Source organism: Pygocentrus nattereri, chromosome 3 (genome assembly GCF_015220715.1).
Source record: "Pygocentrus nattereri isolate fPygNat1 chromosome 3, fPygNat1.pri, whole genome shotgun sequence".
Lineage (NCBI taxonomy): Eukaryota > Metazoa > Chordata > Actinopteri > Characiformes > Serrasalmidae > Pygocentrus > Pygocentrus nattereri.
The window spans coordinates 23,445,914-23,463,195 of NC_051213.1; the positions used below are offsets into that span (position 1 = coordinate 23,445,914).

The following is a 17,282-nucleotide window of genomic DNA, read 5'->3' on the forward strand; positions in this document are numbered from 1 at the left end:
CAATTAACTTCAAATGAATTCAGGTCTGCTGTTACATACATCATATGTCCAGAAGTTTCGAGACACTTCAAGGTTTCACTGGGTGGCATTCAGCCACAAGAGCATTAGTGAGGTCAGGTAGGCTGCTGGTGTTGGATGATTAGTTCTGGATCACAAACACCGCTTTAACTCATTCTGCAGATAAATGGAGCTCCATCACACCAGAGAGTGCATACACTGCTCAACGGCTCAGTGCTGGAGAGCTCTATACACCTCTAGCCAACACCTGGCATTAGACATGGTGATTTTAGGTTCATTACACAAGCTATGTGCAAGCAGTTAAACAGTTGTGTCAGGAATGGTGGCACATTAAAGTAACTGAATTCATTCATTAGATGCAGTATCCGGCATACAACACAGCAAATGCCATATTTCTCCATGCACTCCATCTGAATCCCTAGATTTTCACACACTCTTTCGTACAGGAGAGCCCTCCACAGCAGTGCCAGTGGGTGTTTTTTCTGAACTGCTGCATGTGAATGTTGCAGTGGGGGATCTACGCGCACACGCTTAAATCCCGCATTGCGCCGCATGGGGGCGTCCATCACACACTTAAATCTGCACCCACGTCCAACAACACCAGAAAGTATGCCTGGGAAAGAAAAAAATCCTAATCCCGTTTTGAACTGTTTACCCTGACGTCAGTCCGCACGGCTCGCAGCGTCTCTCTCTCTCTCTCTCACTTCTCTGCTCTCTCAACTCCGCTTCGCCCGGGATTTCGGGGACCGATGGACTTGGAGTCCATAACCTACAGACCTGGAGCCACTGACATGATCCCCGTCTGTTTTTCCCAGACTGGACTAAAAGCGTAACATGAATACCTGCGCCATTCTTCTGCTTCTGGCTGTTCAGATTCGCGCCGACAGCGTCGAGGGACCAACAGGTAAAAGTGCCGTTTCTCTACCTGAGCACTTTCTGAAAAGTTATTCCTGTGTTTGGCGAGAAGGCTACGGCTGACATCCTCTAACGGCGAAATGTTTTGGGGTTGAGCTTCTTCCCCCTGAAATTGTTTACGAACTTTTGTAGCGTGGGGATGTTTGGGGACGGTTTGGGTAGAGGGTGAAGATGTGACTCTCTCACGGCTAAAGCGTTACCTCAGAAAAGTCGTCTGGACTTCGCTTCGGCGTGTATTAAAATCAACCTCAAATCCAATTAGACCTGCTCTCAGTCACTTTACAGGCGAGGTGGAAAACTGTTAAGTCTGTAACACCGACTTTCCTCCCCCCTCGAGTCCCCAGCGTAGTTTTTAAAGCAGTGTTATATTGCATTAGGGTGTTTAGTTTCATTGTCTAGGCGGACCTGCTTTATTTGTGTCCTCTGAATAAACTGGTTCATGTGATTCATTGTAGTAAACTGATTCCAGGAGCCAGACCTTGTGCATCATTTCACAGTCGTACTGCGCAGATAATAAGACTGCATGTCTAAATGAACCGTCTCTACTAACACTTATTTAACTTTAATTATATAAAATACATCATATTTAATTATACCTTTAATTAAATAAAGTTATCTGAAGTAAATTGCAGACTCTCGTTTTCGTGTGTTCTCTACATGTTAAGCTAAATGTTACAGTTCCGCCCGATGCGTTAGAGAACAGCACATAACTGCTGACGCCGTACGAGAGGACTGACTGAGCTGCTCGTTCTGCGCTGTTTTTTCCCCACCTGCATTCCGGCAAGCCCCGCCCTCGCTAGCTACGATTGGCCGATAGTCATATTCATAGGAAAAATTGAGCTCGGATTGGCCCAGCCAATCCTAGCGCTCGTGGGCGGGTATTGTGGCAATACGGGTGGGGAAAAAACACATACACTTAAAAGTTACGCAGCACTCGGTTAGAGCCCTAAACCAAATGACGCAGTATGGCTGGAAAAGATGTTCTGTTGGGCTGCTGCACTTCATATAAGCGAAACTGAAAGATGTTTTATTGGTGAACACTGAGCTTTAAAGCGCTCTATCCAGCTTGCAGAAGAATAACTGGGTTACAGTGAGGGAGCTGTGAATCCCGTTATAAACACAACTGAACTTGAAATAGGAACAGATTTAAGACCATAGTGTCCTTATGGCTCTCCATCTACAGAAATATCCAGATTTTTCTTTGTGAGTGCACCTGACTCTAGTTACTTTAGGCCTAATTAACCCATTCATGTCCACCAACTACATTTAGTATGAAAAGGACAAATGCCACCAAATGTGTGCTATTTGTCTAAAAAGGCATGAAATTCTTTATATATTTTTTGTACGTTGGATGAATATTTAACAGCATGCATGTGAGGTTTTGATTACATACTTGAATTCACAATCAAATTGGGATTTTTCTATTCTGTTTCTATTCTATTCTGTTTCTATTGTGTCATTAAAAATCAGCAGTCACATGACACACGATAAAATCTCACTTATTAGCCATGTGGTTTGATTGATTTGTCAATGAAATGTCTTCCGATTTGTGCATAAGCTAGCTCAGAGAACATATGGATGGCAGGAAATTTCAAATTTCAAATATAGACATTAATGGGTTAATGATCTGCCCTAGAAAAGCTGTTATTTCTTATGCAGTCAGTCAGTCAGTTGGTCAGTCACACATTATCTAACAGACTTCATGTGTTATTTCTCTAGAGAGCAGTGCTGTATTGCTGATAGCATTTTGCTTCCTATCAGCTATCGTCTGTTGGGAAACACAGCCTATAGTTCGGCTTGCCTGAGCAACTTGACAAACAGTCATGATCCGTCTGAGGAAGTTATTGATTTTCAGTTAACAAAATGGCTTTCATTTAGCAAGCTGTCAAGCAACAGGGTTGTGTGTCCATTGCTGGGTGGGACATTTTCCATTGTAATCTCAGTGTCCTATCTCATTAAGATCTCTGACACTCAGATCCTGATTTATGTTGTTCACTTCCCTGAGTTTGAAGGAGTAATCTGTTTATAATGTGTGGTGTTGCTGTTTCCGCCATGGCCTTTTTTCCCCCTTTTTGTGTGGTTGGCTGAAGCTGTGAACATCTGAAACGAGTTGTTTGCAGCTGCTATAACAGTTTATCACCTCTCTTTCACTATACTCGCTTGAAGACTAATAATACGTACCTCCAAGCTTTACTTTCTTAATTAATTGAATCAAATTTTTATTTCAAAAATAATTTTAAAATTAGTTTATTACCGTGTAATGACTGTAGTTTCCCCAATCATTTATAAATTAGTTTGTTTCATTGATTGAAAATTAGAAAAAAAGAGCAATTACCTTCCATGTTTTTACTGCTGCAAGACCAGCTGACTTATTTAAAACATAAAATAAGCTTCCTTTCTTCCAGATAGTCTGATAAAAGTGCAATTACAGACAATTACACTTCCCCATAACAGCTCTGAGCTGCAGAGTGATCACAAGAGGGACCTGTCATTTATTTCTCTTCTGAAGGACATTTTATCCTTTCACGCTTCTCCTTGCCATAGACGTAGACACTGTCATAATCTTATTCATGCAGTGATGCAGAAATCGTCTGCCATAATGAGGAAAATGAAGCACATCATTAAGACGAATAGTTTGAATTTTGAAAATAATTAAAACTCATGAAGATAATAAAAAGAGCTCAAATGGAACGGTGAGGCAGTGCGAAGGCTGTGGCAGCATTGTATGAGATTTGAAATGTACTGGGCTTTTTATCTGCTTTTGTGATATTGCAGTTTTATAGAGTCAGCACATGCTCTCTGTAAAATGTGTTACAGGCAGCTCCTTCACTCACTGTTTTAAAGATCTGTTTAATTTTATTTCCATAGTAAAGAGTAACGTTTCTGTGTGGAATAGATATTTTGAACACTGAACAGCAGGGATTGCCCAAATAATAAAATACTTGAGTATTTGTTCATTATGTTGGTAATCATTTCTCAGAAGCATTGTCTTTTTAGGCAATGGAAATCATACCCTTAAATTTCATCTGCAAAGGCATTTAATTAGAACCGTTACTGCTAATATAATTACATTATAAATTCAGGCCAGGCATCCACGTCACAAAGCCCAGAGTGCAACAAACTGCACCGCATTCCATGTGGCTACTGAAGGAAAAGGATCAGACACCTAAAGCTGCTTACCTAATGTAGAAAAGTCTCAGCGCGGCTAATAGCAGAGCAGTGGGCATGTTTGGTAGTTGATGCTACCAGAAAGGTTAGTTTAAATGGAGAGTGGTGTCCACTTTTGCACCCAACCAGCAAACACTGCACATACTATGTGGTGTAAAAGCAGCTTGCCGCCAACATGAGCAGCCAGCACAGTGCGTACTGCTTTCAGTGAGAAAGCAGCTTAAGAAATCATGTGTGGGACTTGTAGCTTGTACATGTAGCTTCTATACGTTGTTAGTACAGTGCAGGAGCTGCTTTGTAACTAAAACACACAACAAGATGATTGGATTCAATTAAATCCTTGCTTTAAATGGTTTAGAACAGGCCTGTCACAGTTAATACATATTTGTGTGATCACACTTAACGGTTGAGACACATCACAGGTCTTACACAAACAAAAAAGCTCTACTTGTACAACTTGGTGCTATAACACCTTTAGAGAGAAGTGTTTAATAATGTTTGTTTATTTGATGCTTTGCTTAACAACACCTTCAGAAGGCAGCAGCAAGTAATGTATGTTTGAGATTCAACTGTTTCTGTTATCAGTTCCGAGCCACTAGGTGTTGGTAGAGAGTGAGATAGCTGATCAGTCAATTAGGCCACTTTAGGTTTACACTTTGAAATTTACAGACAGCGTATTAAAAAGGCAATCAGATTGTTAACAGCAGCTATTTATGTGGCATTAAATCAATCAAAATTTTATGATTATTAAAAGCCACATTTAGAAAGCTACAGAATGTGAGAATGTGTGATTTAATTAGATCTTTATGAATTTTTACGCTTTACTTAACCACAAATGAAAAAAAATCACACATTTTGAAGGCCACAAGACTTACATCTTGCACAGCTGGTGTGAATTGAAACATTTATTAAAATGGAAGCTTATCTCTTCTATCAGATGGATGACGAAAAAAAGTCTTCAAATGTTATTAATGGTTACATTAGGATGATTTTGAGAATGAGTTATCAAGCACTTATTTTAGAAATATCAGTGAGTAATTGAAGCCTGTAAAATGCTGTTTGGCCAGCCCTGGTAAACAGTCTTGACTGTAGGATTGTGCAGTTTTGCTTTTGAGGCCTATGAGCCAAACTGTAAAAGGTTATTTATTGAGAGGGGGAATTTATCTCCTGTAGGCATATAACACATCAAGTTACGTTATTCATAGTCACAGGGCTCATATACTGTTGTTTATAGAGGAAAGTTGAATTAGTTTCATTCTGAATCCTTCAGGTTATTAAAACTGAATTTGTCATACCATGACACTTTGCAGCTGATGTTTTGTATTCACAAAAACAAAACATCTTGACAGAGCAGCTGGATTGGTCAAGGACAAGCAAGGGTACTTTTGTGGACTTCTTTAACTCGTTTGTCGTAATCTATAGCGGGGATAGCATGAGTACCCATACACCATCTGTCCTACTGAATGCAAGCTCACATTCTCGAGTGCCGTTGTCTGTGGAAATGTCACATCACACATCTTATTGAGGAATGAGCCTCCTCCCATTGTTTGCAAGGGAGGCTGCTTTGCAGTGGTTATATGCAAGCTACTAATGAAGCAGGTGTATGTGAAGGTAAGGCTCTGAGCGAATGGGCACAAGACAAAGAGCTAGTGGGTTTTCCCCTGCTGACAATGTGAAGCTAACCAAGCAAGCCTAAACCTCTGTGCAGACACACTGACGCCCAGGTGCAGAGCAGCAGACCAAGGAAGGTCTCAGACATACAGACTAAAGACTTGAAGATATCAAAAAGAAGTGAAGTCATCTGCCAGAGTTCCTTTGACTTCTACTATTGGATATGAAAAAGAGCAGTTTGGGTGGGGTGACTGAAATCATAACCCCAATTTAATTTCAGGAAATCGTCTGTTTTTGTTACCTCTGGATTTCCCTCCATGGTGTAAGTTAAGGTGACCTCGTCTTTGTTTTCCCTCTAGCATTCAGCCATGGCTGCCAAAGTAACGAATGAGCAGTGTCAGACATAGTTTCAAGGCAACAGCTGAGAGTGCCTGTTCTAGAACATCTGAAGGAGTCCGTCTCTTGTCGACAATGTTTTCTTTGGACTTCTGTGTTGACTGTTCTGGGCATTGGAGAAGGGGGGGATGGGGGGATGGGGGGGGTTGCCGGAGGGCCCTTTTTCCCCATCTCTTCAAACAGCAGTTCAGCGCTGAGTCACATCTGATGGGAACGGAGTGAAAAACAAGAGAGAGACTGAGACCTGGCTTTTCTTTATTGTCTCTGGAAGGACCGTTTAATTCCTCTGTGATTTACTGATGGTTTTGAAAAACAGTTCCGTTTCAAGGGGCCTGGATGGAGATCTGCTTCACCGGGCTGTGTGCGAGGAACTGCCGTTTGGTTGATGAAATTGTACACACATACTTTGTTGCGAATAGAAGATTAGCAGGGCATTAAGAGTGACCTGAAGTTCCTGTTGAGGCCTCAAAGCCCAGCACACTTTGTTATAGCAGGGCTGGGCTTGGCTTTCACCTCAGATCGGATCAATGTTAATGTGCAGAGGTGTGGAGCTCTGCCAGTCTCCAACTGTGCTACAACTCAAGGAGCTCTTTTAAATCAAACTTTCCCAAATATGCTTTGTAGGGATTCAGCACGACACCTTGCTTTATAATTTGGATGCCACCTTTTGAGAGGCATTTCACAAGATCAGTGCCTAGTGGACGTGATTTGATATGATTTTTAAAACTTTGTCAAGCAATCTTTATTATATACATATTACTTATACTTGGGAGCCGGAGGGAAGCATGACAGGTGGAATATTTCATGCAAAACCAACTGCTACTAGACCTTCTAATGTCAGTTAACAGTAAAATATATAACAATTCTGTAGACCTGACAAAAAATGGATGAAAAAATGGATTTGCACTGTGAACTTTGCATTAATATATCATTGCTGTACATAAAAATGAAAGAAAAAACAGTTATCTCCAAAATGGTCATTTTACAGCAGCCCTCTGAATGCGGCCCCTCGAAACAAGAGAAAGTGGAAACATTCTTTACTTTTAATGTGAATTAATGCAATAATATTTATTTAAAATAATGTTGGAGCAGGTGTTTTGGCCAATTCATTGAGGAATTTTGACACAGTGTAAAAGACAGGTGCTGTATTCTAATGACTTTCAGCCACTGCAGCAAAATCTAAGGCAGGTTTCTCGTTTTTGAATGTCTCAGCTCTTTTTCTGAGGCCACTGTGCTGGGACACTAGTGTTTACCTGCAGGTCAGCTTGCTCTCCATCATGTGGTCTGAGGGCAGAGGGCTTTTAGCCCTTGTGTCTCTCCTGCCAATTCTCCTCATCTTGTCCGTTGTGTGGCTGCCTCATCATCACAGAACCATGTATGATAGTCAGGAACCCCTCTGAGCCCCTGAAAGGCACTTTTGTTAGAAAAACCACTGAAGCTTCCATAGTAATTGCACATGATATGCTTTGTTGTGCCGTGGTCCCCTTAAACGAGAGCCATAGAGGGGTCAAGGAGCAGTGGTTGCTCAACAGAGGTCTGGGCTCAGAGTCTAGAAAGGTATTTTTCCACAAAGGAGTTAAATGAGCTTGAAATATTGGATTGAAAAGATTCAACTGTGTTGTAAGTGAGCCTTTGTTCTTCCACACTGAAAGAATGTCAAGAATGCAAAAGTGACATTCCACAAATCTTTTTTTCTTTTTTGGACTATTTTTTCTTTAAGCATCAGGTCTGACAAAAATTATGACATTGTGGCAATATATGCACTGAATTAACAAGGAGCTATTGCTTCATCACCTTCTTTGCTGCAGGTGCTGATCCTCACAGTTCAGTTTTATACTTTTCACAGGATCCAGCCACCTGATTTAATTTGCCCACATATATTGATTTGTATTTGAGTGTGAATTTCACTGCTGGTTTTGAATCCAAAGTGATGCACAATCAAGATGATTCTTCTGAAATAGTGAGGAGCATGTGCAGCATGCGTCTTAACATGTGATATATGACATGATCTGGTTAAACAAAACTTGTATTTTCAGTTATGCCAGTTATTGAGCAAACTATTCAGTGTAAAAGATGATAATGATGCGCAAACAAATAACACCCATTGCTTTGACTGGATCTGCTGTATGGTATATTTCGTCTTCTGGCTGCTAAGCATTGACCAGAAAAAAAAGTAGAAAAGAATGGTTGCAGACTGTTGATCTATATCCACTGCTCACTGTGATCTAGTGGGCAGACAATACAGAAGACTCTGTAGGTGCATGAGATATCAACCCCCTGTATCAATAAGGCTGATATCAGCTGAAAATGCCTGAACAGGAATTGCTAAGTAAGAATGAATCCAGTCCAATGCTATAACAAATCTAACCTGATGTACCACACCCTCATGTTGTATTGTGTCATGTTGTGAACTGTGGATTTGTTTCTGTGAGGTGGTAGAGTGTTTGAGTAGCAGAAAAGTGGTGTGCAGTAGCCTGTAGCCCTAAGAGTCTTTTTTTTGTGGCGGGGGGCGGGGGGGAGTGTTATTATTATAATATTTTGAAAAATGCCTTACAGTTTCCAATATTGCATTGAATATTGAATTGAAATGCCTTTCTCTTGTATTGGTATCAGAAAAGAAAAGGTCATAATGTTCCATCTCAAACAACTGTATGAGAACATATTGTGAATGTGTTAGTTAGAACATATTTGGTTTTAAAGGGTTAATATTTCTTGCATTTCCAGTCTGTATAGCCCAACTACGTCTTCTGTTTTTAAACTCATGAAACAAATGTCCTCAGTCATTGCTCTCAGTGGATTTTCTTGCTGTTTGGTAATCAAGCATAACAGCTTTGTGTGTTTTTGTTAAATTCACTGTATATTCACTTGTATGAATTATATCCACAGAAACCTGCAGCCACTAAAGGTTCATGCTGTTAAAGAGATCTATTATGTTTTTTTCCTTAGCTGCAGTGCTGTATTCGTTCGGCGTAAGCCTTTCTGTCACAGGGCTGTACATAACGGTTATGTGCGTGCACATAAAGTTCAATTTATGACTAAATGAATTTGCCAAACTGCATCCCTCTGACCTTTTGGATCATGTTTTACAGCAAAGCAAAATGGAAATAGGGCTTTATAAAGTCTCTGGTTAGCATTGTGGGTGAGCATTTGTGCGTGCACGTACAAGAGATGGAGAACGAATAAGAGTACATGTGCCATCATTGTGATGGTTAGAAGAGTACAGGAGCGATAGGAGTGAACTCTCTAGCCGTGGATGTGTCATGCCCGTTGTATCAGAGGCCCCAGGGAGTGCTCGGCTCCTCACTGACCCTCTCTGTCTTTGACAGGCTGGAGGATTTACTGTGAGCCTACTCTCATCCTCCACACCTCTGTGCCCTGATAGCCTGCTTCACAGTGCCCCTGTCCAAGAGAGATTAATGCTGTATTGATTCTTGAAATCTGGCAAGTCCATTCCACTAAGATTTCATCAAACCCAGAGCAGTGCCTCTTTGATATAAGAGTGAAACTATAAGGCACTTGGGGTGGTCAGCTCATATTAATCTGGTCATATTAAGGCTGGCAACAGAATTGGAATACTTGGTGAGACTGGAAAGGGAGTTGTTGATTAGTTTTAGGTTAGGATAAGTCTGATTTTTGCAAGCTGACAAAGATGTACCCAGTACTTTTTAATGCTATTATCCTCACATCTTGTTCTGTTTGTCTCAGCATGGCTTCTACAGCTAAGACTACATAGACCACAGAGTACTTTTTGTGCAAGTCAGATTTCTTGTAATCATGAACCACACAGCAGGGGCCCACTTTTCTACTGAATGGGGAAAGTAGCATCTATGTAGTTACAGCAAATGCATGCACCATCCTACATGTTAAAAAAGGTAATTTATGTGTCTCATGAAAAGTTAGCATCTTGACATTGTTAGAGGTATACATATATACTGAAACAATGCTTGTTTTTACTGTTACAAGGGTTTGTTACTATGGTACTGGGGTTACACAACCCCTGCCACGGGCCTAAGTCATATGCATACATAACTTAAGCAAAATGTCTGCAGCTCCTTCCCCAAAAAGAAGTGCTTTCAAAAAGAAATAGGCATGTGTAGCTGTACATAGTAAGCTAACTTCTAGAAACCATTGACAGTGCTTTCGGCAGTCGGAAAGGCAGGAACGTTTTCATGGATCAAAGATGCAGCCTGTCACGTCTTGTTAGAGCTCAGCATAAACCCAACTAGCCTGAAGATCACCCACTCTTCCTCTCTGACTCAGACAACCACATGCCATAGGATCCTCAGCACGTTTTGCAGGATCTAATGATGGTGCTCCTAGTTAAAACGTCATTCTATCATCTGTGGGGTGGGCATGAGGCAGTGTGTCAAAGCTGCTGGCTTTCTCCTCTTGCAGCAGATGAACCGTCTCCCATCGCCTGGCAGCCCCTGCTCACTCCCCGCAGCGCCAGCAGCCGCCGTCTCCGCAAACAGAAAGTGGGTCTGCAAGACAGATGCTCCGAGTCCTATCCCTCACCCCATCCTCAGAGAGGCCGCTGTCGCGAGTGTTTATTTTTAGCTCCTTTGGCCGCTTTTCAAGTTCTACCTCAGCCTGTGTCTCTGGACCTGCTGATATGTTCTGCATGTAGGAGCGGTATTAATATTTCAGTGGAGCTTTCAGCATGGTTCTGTTAAGTTTAAATATTTCCCAGCTCGCAGACGTGAAGGGTTAGCGCTGCTCCAACCCAGTGATTCCAGCAGAAGCCCTCAGCTTAGCTTGGCTTGCGTCAGCTCTCTGTAGTTGGTTGACATTGTAAAATATAAAACTACTTTAAGAACTAAAATGGCTCCTCCCCTTCTCTGTATAGTAAACTGAAGCCCATAGTTGGATATAGGACTGCAAATAGTGCTGATTTTTGTACTTCAGGTTATGTGATAAATCAACTAGTTCAAGCCAACATTGTGGTTGTGTGTGACAAGTGAGTTCTTCTTTCATGGTGCAACTAAAGAACAAATCCAACTAAAACCATATCAGCCCCAGTGCTTCTTGTAGTGAATTGCAATCTGCCAGTAAAGCCATGTCTGTTGTATGAGCATTATAGAGCATTAGAGAACTCTTTTTTAAGGTGTACTGAAGAATTATAGTCAAGACCTCAAGAGGTGAGACTGAGTTGAATATAAAACAAACAACAGTAAGCCATTTTTATTGTTAAATGAAAACACAATAATAATAACATTCCAATCTGCCCTAGGGGGATGTTTGAATTTTGGGAACAATGAAAATCAACAAGCAAATAATGCCTAGTCCAACCATCATGGAAAAGATCAGTTAGATCCTCAACCAGCAGCGAAAAAGAATTGATTTAAACATTCAAAGTAAGGACTGATTTATTCTGTTTGAAGTTTTCTTGTTATTCAATAATAATAGAAAGTTTTGAGATTAATTTCTGAGTCCACCTTACCCAAAGACTGAGACCAGAGTTCCAAAGGTGTCAAGACAGAAAACATTATTTTACGGCCTTGAACTTGGTCATTAGATCAAAACTAGACTTGAGTACTACAACACTAGCAATGCATCAACAATAATAAATCCACATCAACATTTTTTAATAATCGATGTGGTTGACTTTTTCAGCTAATCATTGCAGCCCTAGTTGGATTCTTCCACATTATGGAAAATGTGGGATTGTAAGCTAGGCTAGCTGCTTCCCATGGGCATCATTAAGCAAATGTCCTTGTGACGGCCAGGCATCATTCTGCCCATTATCATGTTGCTTTCATTAAGTCCTTACGAGCAAGCAAGTGAGCTGGAGGTGTGCAGAGCTTTCAGCCCCATTCCTCGTTAAATGAATTATAGCTGCCTGTTTCAACAGCATAATTTAAACTGGTCGGATTCACACTTCAAGCTAGAAATTTACTGTTTCTTCTGCCACTTGGGTTCTGTCTCTCAGCCTTTTTTTATTCCTCTTGCTGTGTCACATAAAAAGGAAGCATTCTATCTTTTACTTTTGTGCTCTCACTCTCTCTTTCTCTGTGTTCCTTTTTCTCTCACTCTCCTGTGTTCTCGCTCTTTCTCTCTCCCATTTTATATTGCTCTGTCTTTCTCCCTTTGTGGCTGACTTTGCCCTGGTGTGACAGCTGCTCTTGACAGGTTATGGCATGACTGCACCAGATGTCATCTGGGACTACATTGCCCCAGCACACCTCTCCTTCACACCTGCCTGTTCTCCCTGAGCTGCTCTCTCTGTCACCTGCCTATCTGTGTGAGTGGTGCGGAGTGACCCTTCCCTATGGTCCTGTAGGCTCTGTCTGCATCCTGAACAGGCTTTCTCACAGAAAATGCCTTTTATGCGGGCATGATACTCCAGGGAGTTGGGGGCAATTACTGTGAATGCCTATAGTAATGTGCTAAACACTGTATTAACCACTTAAACTTGAAAAGCTTGAATGTTGGCCGACAGATCCTTACTAAATTAACTGCAGATACCTACATATTATACTTACATATTATAACCTACATATTAATTGCATACTGATGGTTACTGAATAATCCATGTTAGCTCCTGGATAATAAGAATTTAGATCAATAACTACTAAATGGTAAGTGTTGAATTCAAGGGTTTCAGCCCGATTGAATGGAGCGGTCCATTCTGAGATGAACCACCAGATGAGTTATGGTGCATGCATGTGCACCTTAAACATATTAAAAAATATTAGCATTTAGAATTGGAGCTTTCTGTGTGCTACTGTGTTTCTATCACTGTATAAAAGATGCACAAGGCTTATTTTATTGTTGGATGTACTGTAAAAGTGTGCAAGCTCAAGGCAGCAATAGCAAGTGAGACATCACATTTGTAAATTCAATTCAATTCAATTCAACTTTATTGTCATTATACAATACAGGGTAGTACAGTATAGCGAACACTATCGGGCTACTTTTCCAGTGCAGTAATAAAAGATGCATAGTAAACAGTGCAAAGACAAAAGACAGTAAAAGACAGGACAAAATGTGCATAGTCTGTAAGTACAAGTGTCGAACGTAGACAAAATGTGCATAGGCAAAGGTTATAGCAGGTATGTGAAATAGTGATACTTTTTTGATCCCAAAAAATTCCACCTCCGCATTTAACCCATCCGTGAAGTGAAACACCACATACACACTAGTGAACACACACTTGCCCGGAGCAGTGGGAAGCCCTATCCACGTCACCCGGGGAGCAGTTGGGGGTTAGGTGTCTTGCTCAAGGACACCTCAGTCATGGACTGTTGGCCCTGGGGATCGAACCGGCAACCTTCCGGTCACAGGGCCAGATCCCTAACCTCCAGCCCAAGACTGCCCCCAAGTATGCTGGACATATAGACAGTATGTGCATAGTCGGATATTCAAGTGTATCAGGTATATAGACAGAAATGTGCATGGTGAATTGCAGTACAGTACAGTAAATGCAGAAGTACTATTTGTAAAAAAAAAAACGATGTGAACAGTGATCTGTATATAAAATGTACAGTGCAGGTAGAGAGTAGCAGCATAATGTTCAGGTAACAGCTTAAATAAACAGTTACAGTATAAATATATAAATAGACTAGAAATAAGGCCTAGTCAGAGATGAAGTGCACAGCATACAGTCCTCTGAGCTAGTGGAGCTCAGTGTGTAGTGTGCTGGGTGGTCAGGCTGATCAGTAACAGTCTGTAGTGATGTTGTTAAGCACAGGTCGACCCTGTCGGTGTGACTAGTTTGACAACCAGTAAAGTCTGAATGGCAGAAATAACCACATTTTTGCACCAGCGTTAAAGGGTTAACTGAATACTCTAGTGTCCTTCAGCCAAAGATCTGTTGTCTAGCATGTTTGTATCAGTCACTGTACAGTCAGTGACCATGGTCAAGCACATTTATAATAGAAACCAATGTGCAAGGGCTGAAGCAACTGCCCCTTCGCTTTTATTATAAGCGTGTTTGTGTGGACATTTTTTCTGTTCTCTTACTAAATATAGGAAAACACATTGAAATTATCCTCTGTAGTAGATGAGTGTTTGCTACAGATACATCAGATAGAGGCCATACTGAAAAACAGTGGTGTATTCCTTTAAATACTGTATGTGAACTATATAACTTCAGGATAACTGACCTTTACCCCTCTTTCACACTCCTTGTGTGGTCAAAATGAGATGTAGATGATAGCTAACTGTACTCTCCTGAATTATTGAATCTCATTTTTTGTGAAGAAAGATATCTCCCGCAGTCCATTTTTTTCCCGAAAAGTGACTGTTTCTTACATAAGCCTGGAAAACAAAAAAGTTGGAAAAATGCACTAGATTTAAGAAGCTCCAGCTGAAGGGCCTCGTGGCCAGTGTGAGTGGAGATTTGCTTAATGTGGGCGCTGATTAGAAGCAGTTGAAAGAATTTCAGAGGCTGAGCATTTTTTAGTGTGTAGTGTGAAAGAGCCCTCAGTTTTCCACAATAATTGAAGTGCAATAAGCTGAGATCCAGCTTAAGTTTTGGTCCAGAACAGAGCTCTATTTACTGTATTCAGTCCCTGCACTTCAACTACATTTATACTAAGAGGATATGTTGATGACATTTTGAAAAAGAAAATAAAATAGGTGAGACTGAGCTTGAAATTCAGTGTTCTTCATCCTCCCTCCTTGTTTGACTCCTAATACCTCCTCACTCCTACGCAGAGTTCTATGCGTGCGCTTTAGTGAGTGATCTCTCTCGCATGCCTTCCAAGTGACATCGGTGGAAAGTCTGCCAATGCTTGCTTGGCACACCAAAGAGGATGACCAACAAATCAAAACCTGATGCGCAGGATTTGATGTGTGGGTTGCAGTTATATAAATCCAATAAGAATGTAATTCAATGAGCGAGGGATGCAGATGACTGTAAGTTGCAGAGCCCCAGGTGTTAGGTGGCGGACAGAGAACATCAGGCTATTGATCTGACTACTGCCACCTGTCAGAAAGAGCTTCCTTGTTTCCTTGGGAGCCTCGCTCCCTCTCAGGTCCCAGTACACGTCTGGTCACGATAAGTTGTGAAGCTTTTTCTTCCTTACCTTATCTGTTGGTTTCTCTCGCTCTTGTTTGTTCTTGATTCCCTTGTCATATCTGTCCCTCCCTTGCTCTTTCTTCACTCTCTCCTACTTCATTGGCCTTCACGCTCCGACACGCTGCTATTGCCTCGGCTGACATCCATAATGCATATGCATGTGTCCAGGTAAACATGCACAAGTTTGTTCCTTCTCACAAGAGGAAGTGTCTGCCTCTCTTCACACCCAGCAGAGTCTCTCTGCTCACACTTGGGACAGTCTCTCTGTCTTTGTTAAGTACGCAGGAATGAAACTTGAATGGCTGTGAGAATCCTGCTCTTTATTACTGCTTTATCTAGCTATCAGTTGAAACTCAACCAGTCTCAGAGAAAAACTCACACCCTTTTTCTTCTCTTTTACATGTGAGACATGTGTAATTCCTGCCTTCAAGCACTTGTAGATCAATGGCTGCTGAGCTTTGGTCTCTGAAGGACTGGGGCTGTTGGGTTTTTACCTTGTGTTATTATAGCCTGCCTCTGCCTCTGTATTTATACACATGCACAGCAGGATGAATGAGAATGAGGGTTTGAGATTTTTGGGCCTTGAGGGTCTGTGGAGAGAAAGCTTCAGCAAAAGTTATTCTCTCCTTTTTAAAGATATTATTGGCTGCAAAAGTCATCAGGTTGGGCCAATGAGAGTGCGGGGCTGTAAGTGGGGTGGGAGGGCTGTGGGTGGGGCTTTGAGCAAAAAGGTATCTGCTTGGCCTTTCTTCCCACAGTGCACCTGGAGAAGAGCCAGGCTTTCTCATTCCTGGCAGTGAGGCAATGGTTTGTTAGTGCCTCATATTAGCAAAAATCCATATGAATGTGCAACGCCCATGCAAGCCATTCTCTGCTTTGCTGAGGAGGGCCAAATTTCCAGCAACAAAGGAGATTGTGTGTGCTGTTCTTCTTTTGTGGGTGTCTGTTTATGGCCTAAGGGAGATGATGGATTCACATATTGACTAGATAAAATAGCTCCAACCACAAAGGAACTGTGACTGCTGAATGGCTGAGGCGATAAAGATGGTTCTCCAGCTTCTGCAGTCTTGGAAAAAACAATGCATTGGGCTGCACATCCAGCATGTCTAGCTGACTTGTGTTTTTTGTTCAGGTCAGTGCCGCAAGAGGCTGTCCCTGCTGTCCATCAGCTGGTCATCCTGGCTAATTACAGCTGGGTTTAAGCCAGGATTAAGTAGGGAAGTAGGCAGATGAGCGGCGAGGAGAAAAGGCATTAGAGGGAGACGAGAGGGCTAATACGGGTATTAGTGTGCTTAGGTGCATTTCTGTGGCATCATGGGACACAAGAAGAACCGCAATAAAACCCTGTGGACACTGACCTCAGCAACTTAAAGAGAGCTTACATTCTTCAGGGACTTTCGTTTTGCTCTCTTACTTTGTGCCTGTGTTTCTTTCTCTTATGCTCGCATTCTCTTACTCTCTTGGTTCATCTTATTTTATTTCCTGTAAGCTTTTGAATTTGTACTGTTAAATTACAGCATAGTTACATTTTGCTCCCTTTTGGTTGTTTAATGCAGCGGTGAAATATAATACCTTCAAAGGAAACACACACACATACACACACATCCGCACACACACAGTCTTAAATTTAAACTGTGAAGTAATTAATATCCTCATTAATTTAGTGAATGAGCTGAGACCGAATTTGAACTGGGATGGCACTGTGGGGTGTCCCAGAGGACGGCTTCAGGATTTCCTGTCTGGAGCTGATCAAAGCTCCATAGGCTGTGCGACATCAGAACTCCTCTTGTCTTTTTTCCCTAGGCGTTTCCCTCGCTGTTCACAATGTGGAGGTCAAATTCAGACTTTCAGGCTTAGGTGAGCCTTTTGTTCCTCTGTTATGTGTACTCTGAGACAACACAGCAGCAAAGACAGCTGTGCCTGAGCTTATAGACCTTCTCCATCCTGAACAGAGATATGTTTTGAGGAAAGAAACAGAAGTAATAGTGGAACTTGATCCCCTTGACTTTGAAACCCCCTTTTTCTCATTTTCACATTTTCCCTGCATAGATCTGACATACTATCTCTGCAGTCTATTTCTATATTTAAGGTGTTTCTTGTACTTCCTAGTCAGAAGAGTAATGGTCAATATTGTCCAGGAAGGACCAACTCT

At 41.6% G+C, this 17,282-nt stretch overlaps 1 protein-coding gene across 12 annotated transcripts in view; it reads left to right on the forward strand.

Moving 5' to 3' along the window:
• The first annotated feature begins 658 nt into the window (after positions 1–658).
• Positions 659–17,282, forward strand: part of ptprub (protein tyrosine phosphatase receptor type Ub) — a 252,566-nt gene continuing 235,942 nt past the window's right edge. For 8 of the 12 annotated variants that reach the window (XM_037537133.1, XM_037537137.1, XM_037537135.1 and 5 more), the window contains exon 1: positions 660–922. In XM_037537133.1, the coding sequence (XP_037393030.1) occupies positions 853–922 (70 nt within the window). In that variant the 5' untranslated portion in view covers positions 660–852. Of the gene's footprint in view, positions 923–17,282 lie in introns of all 12 variants that reach the window. The other 4 variants (XM_037537140.1, XM_037537134.1, XM_037537138.1 and 1 more) reach the window with 2 other exon arrangements.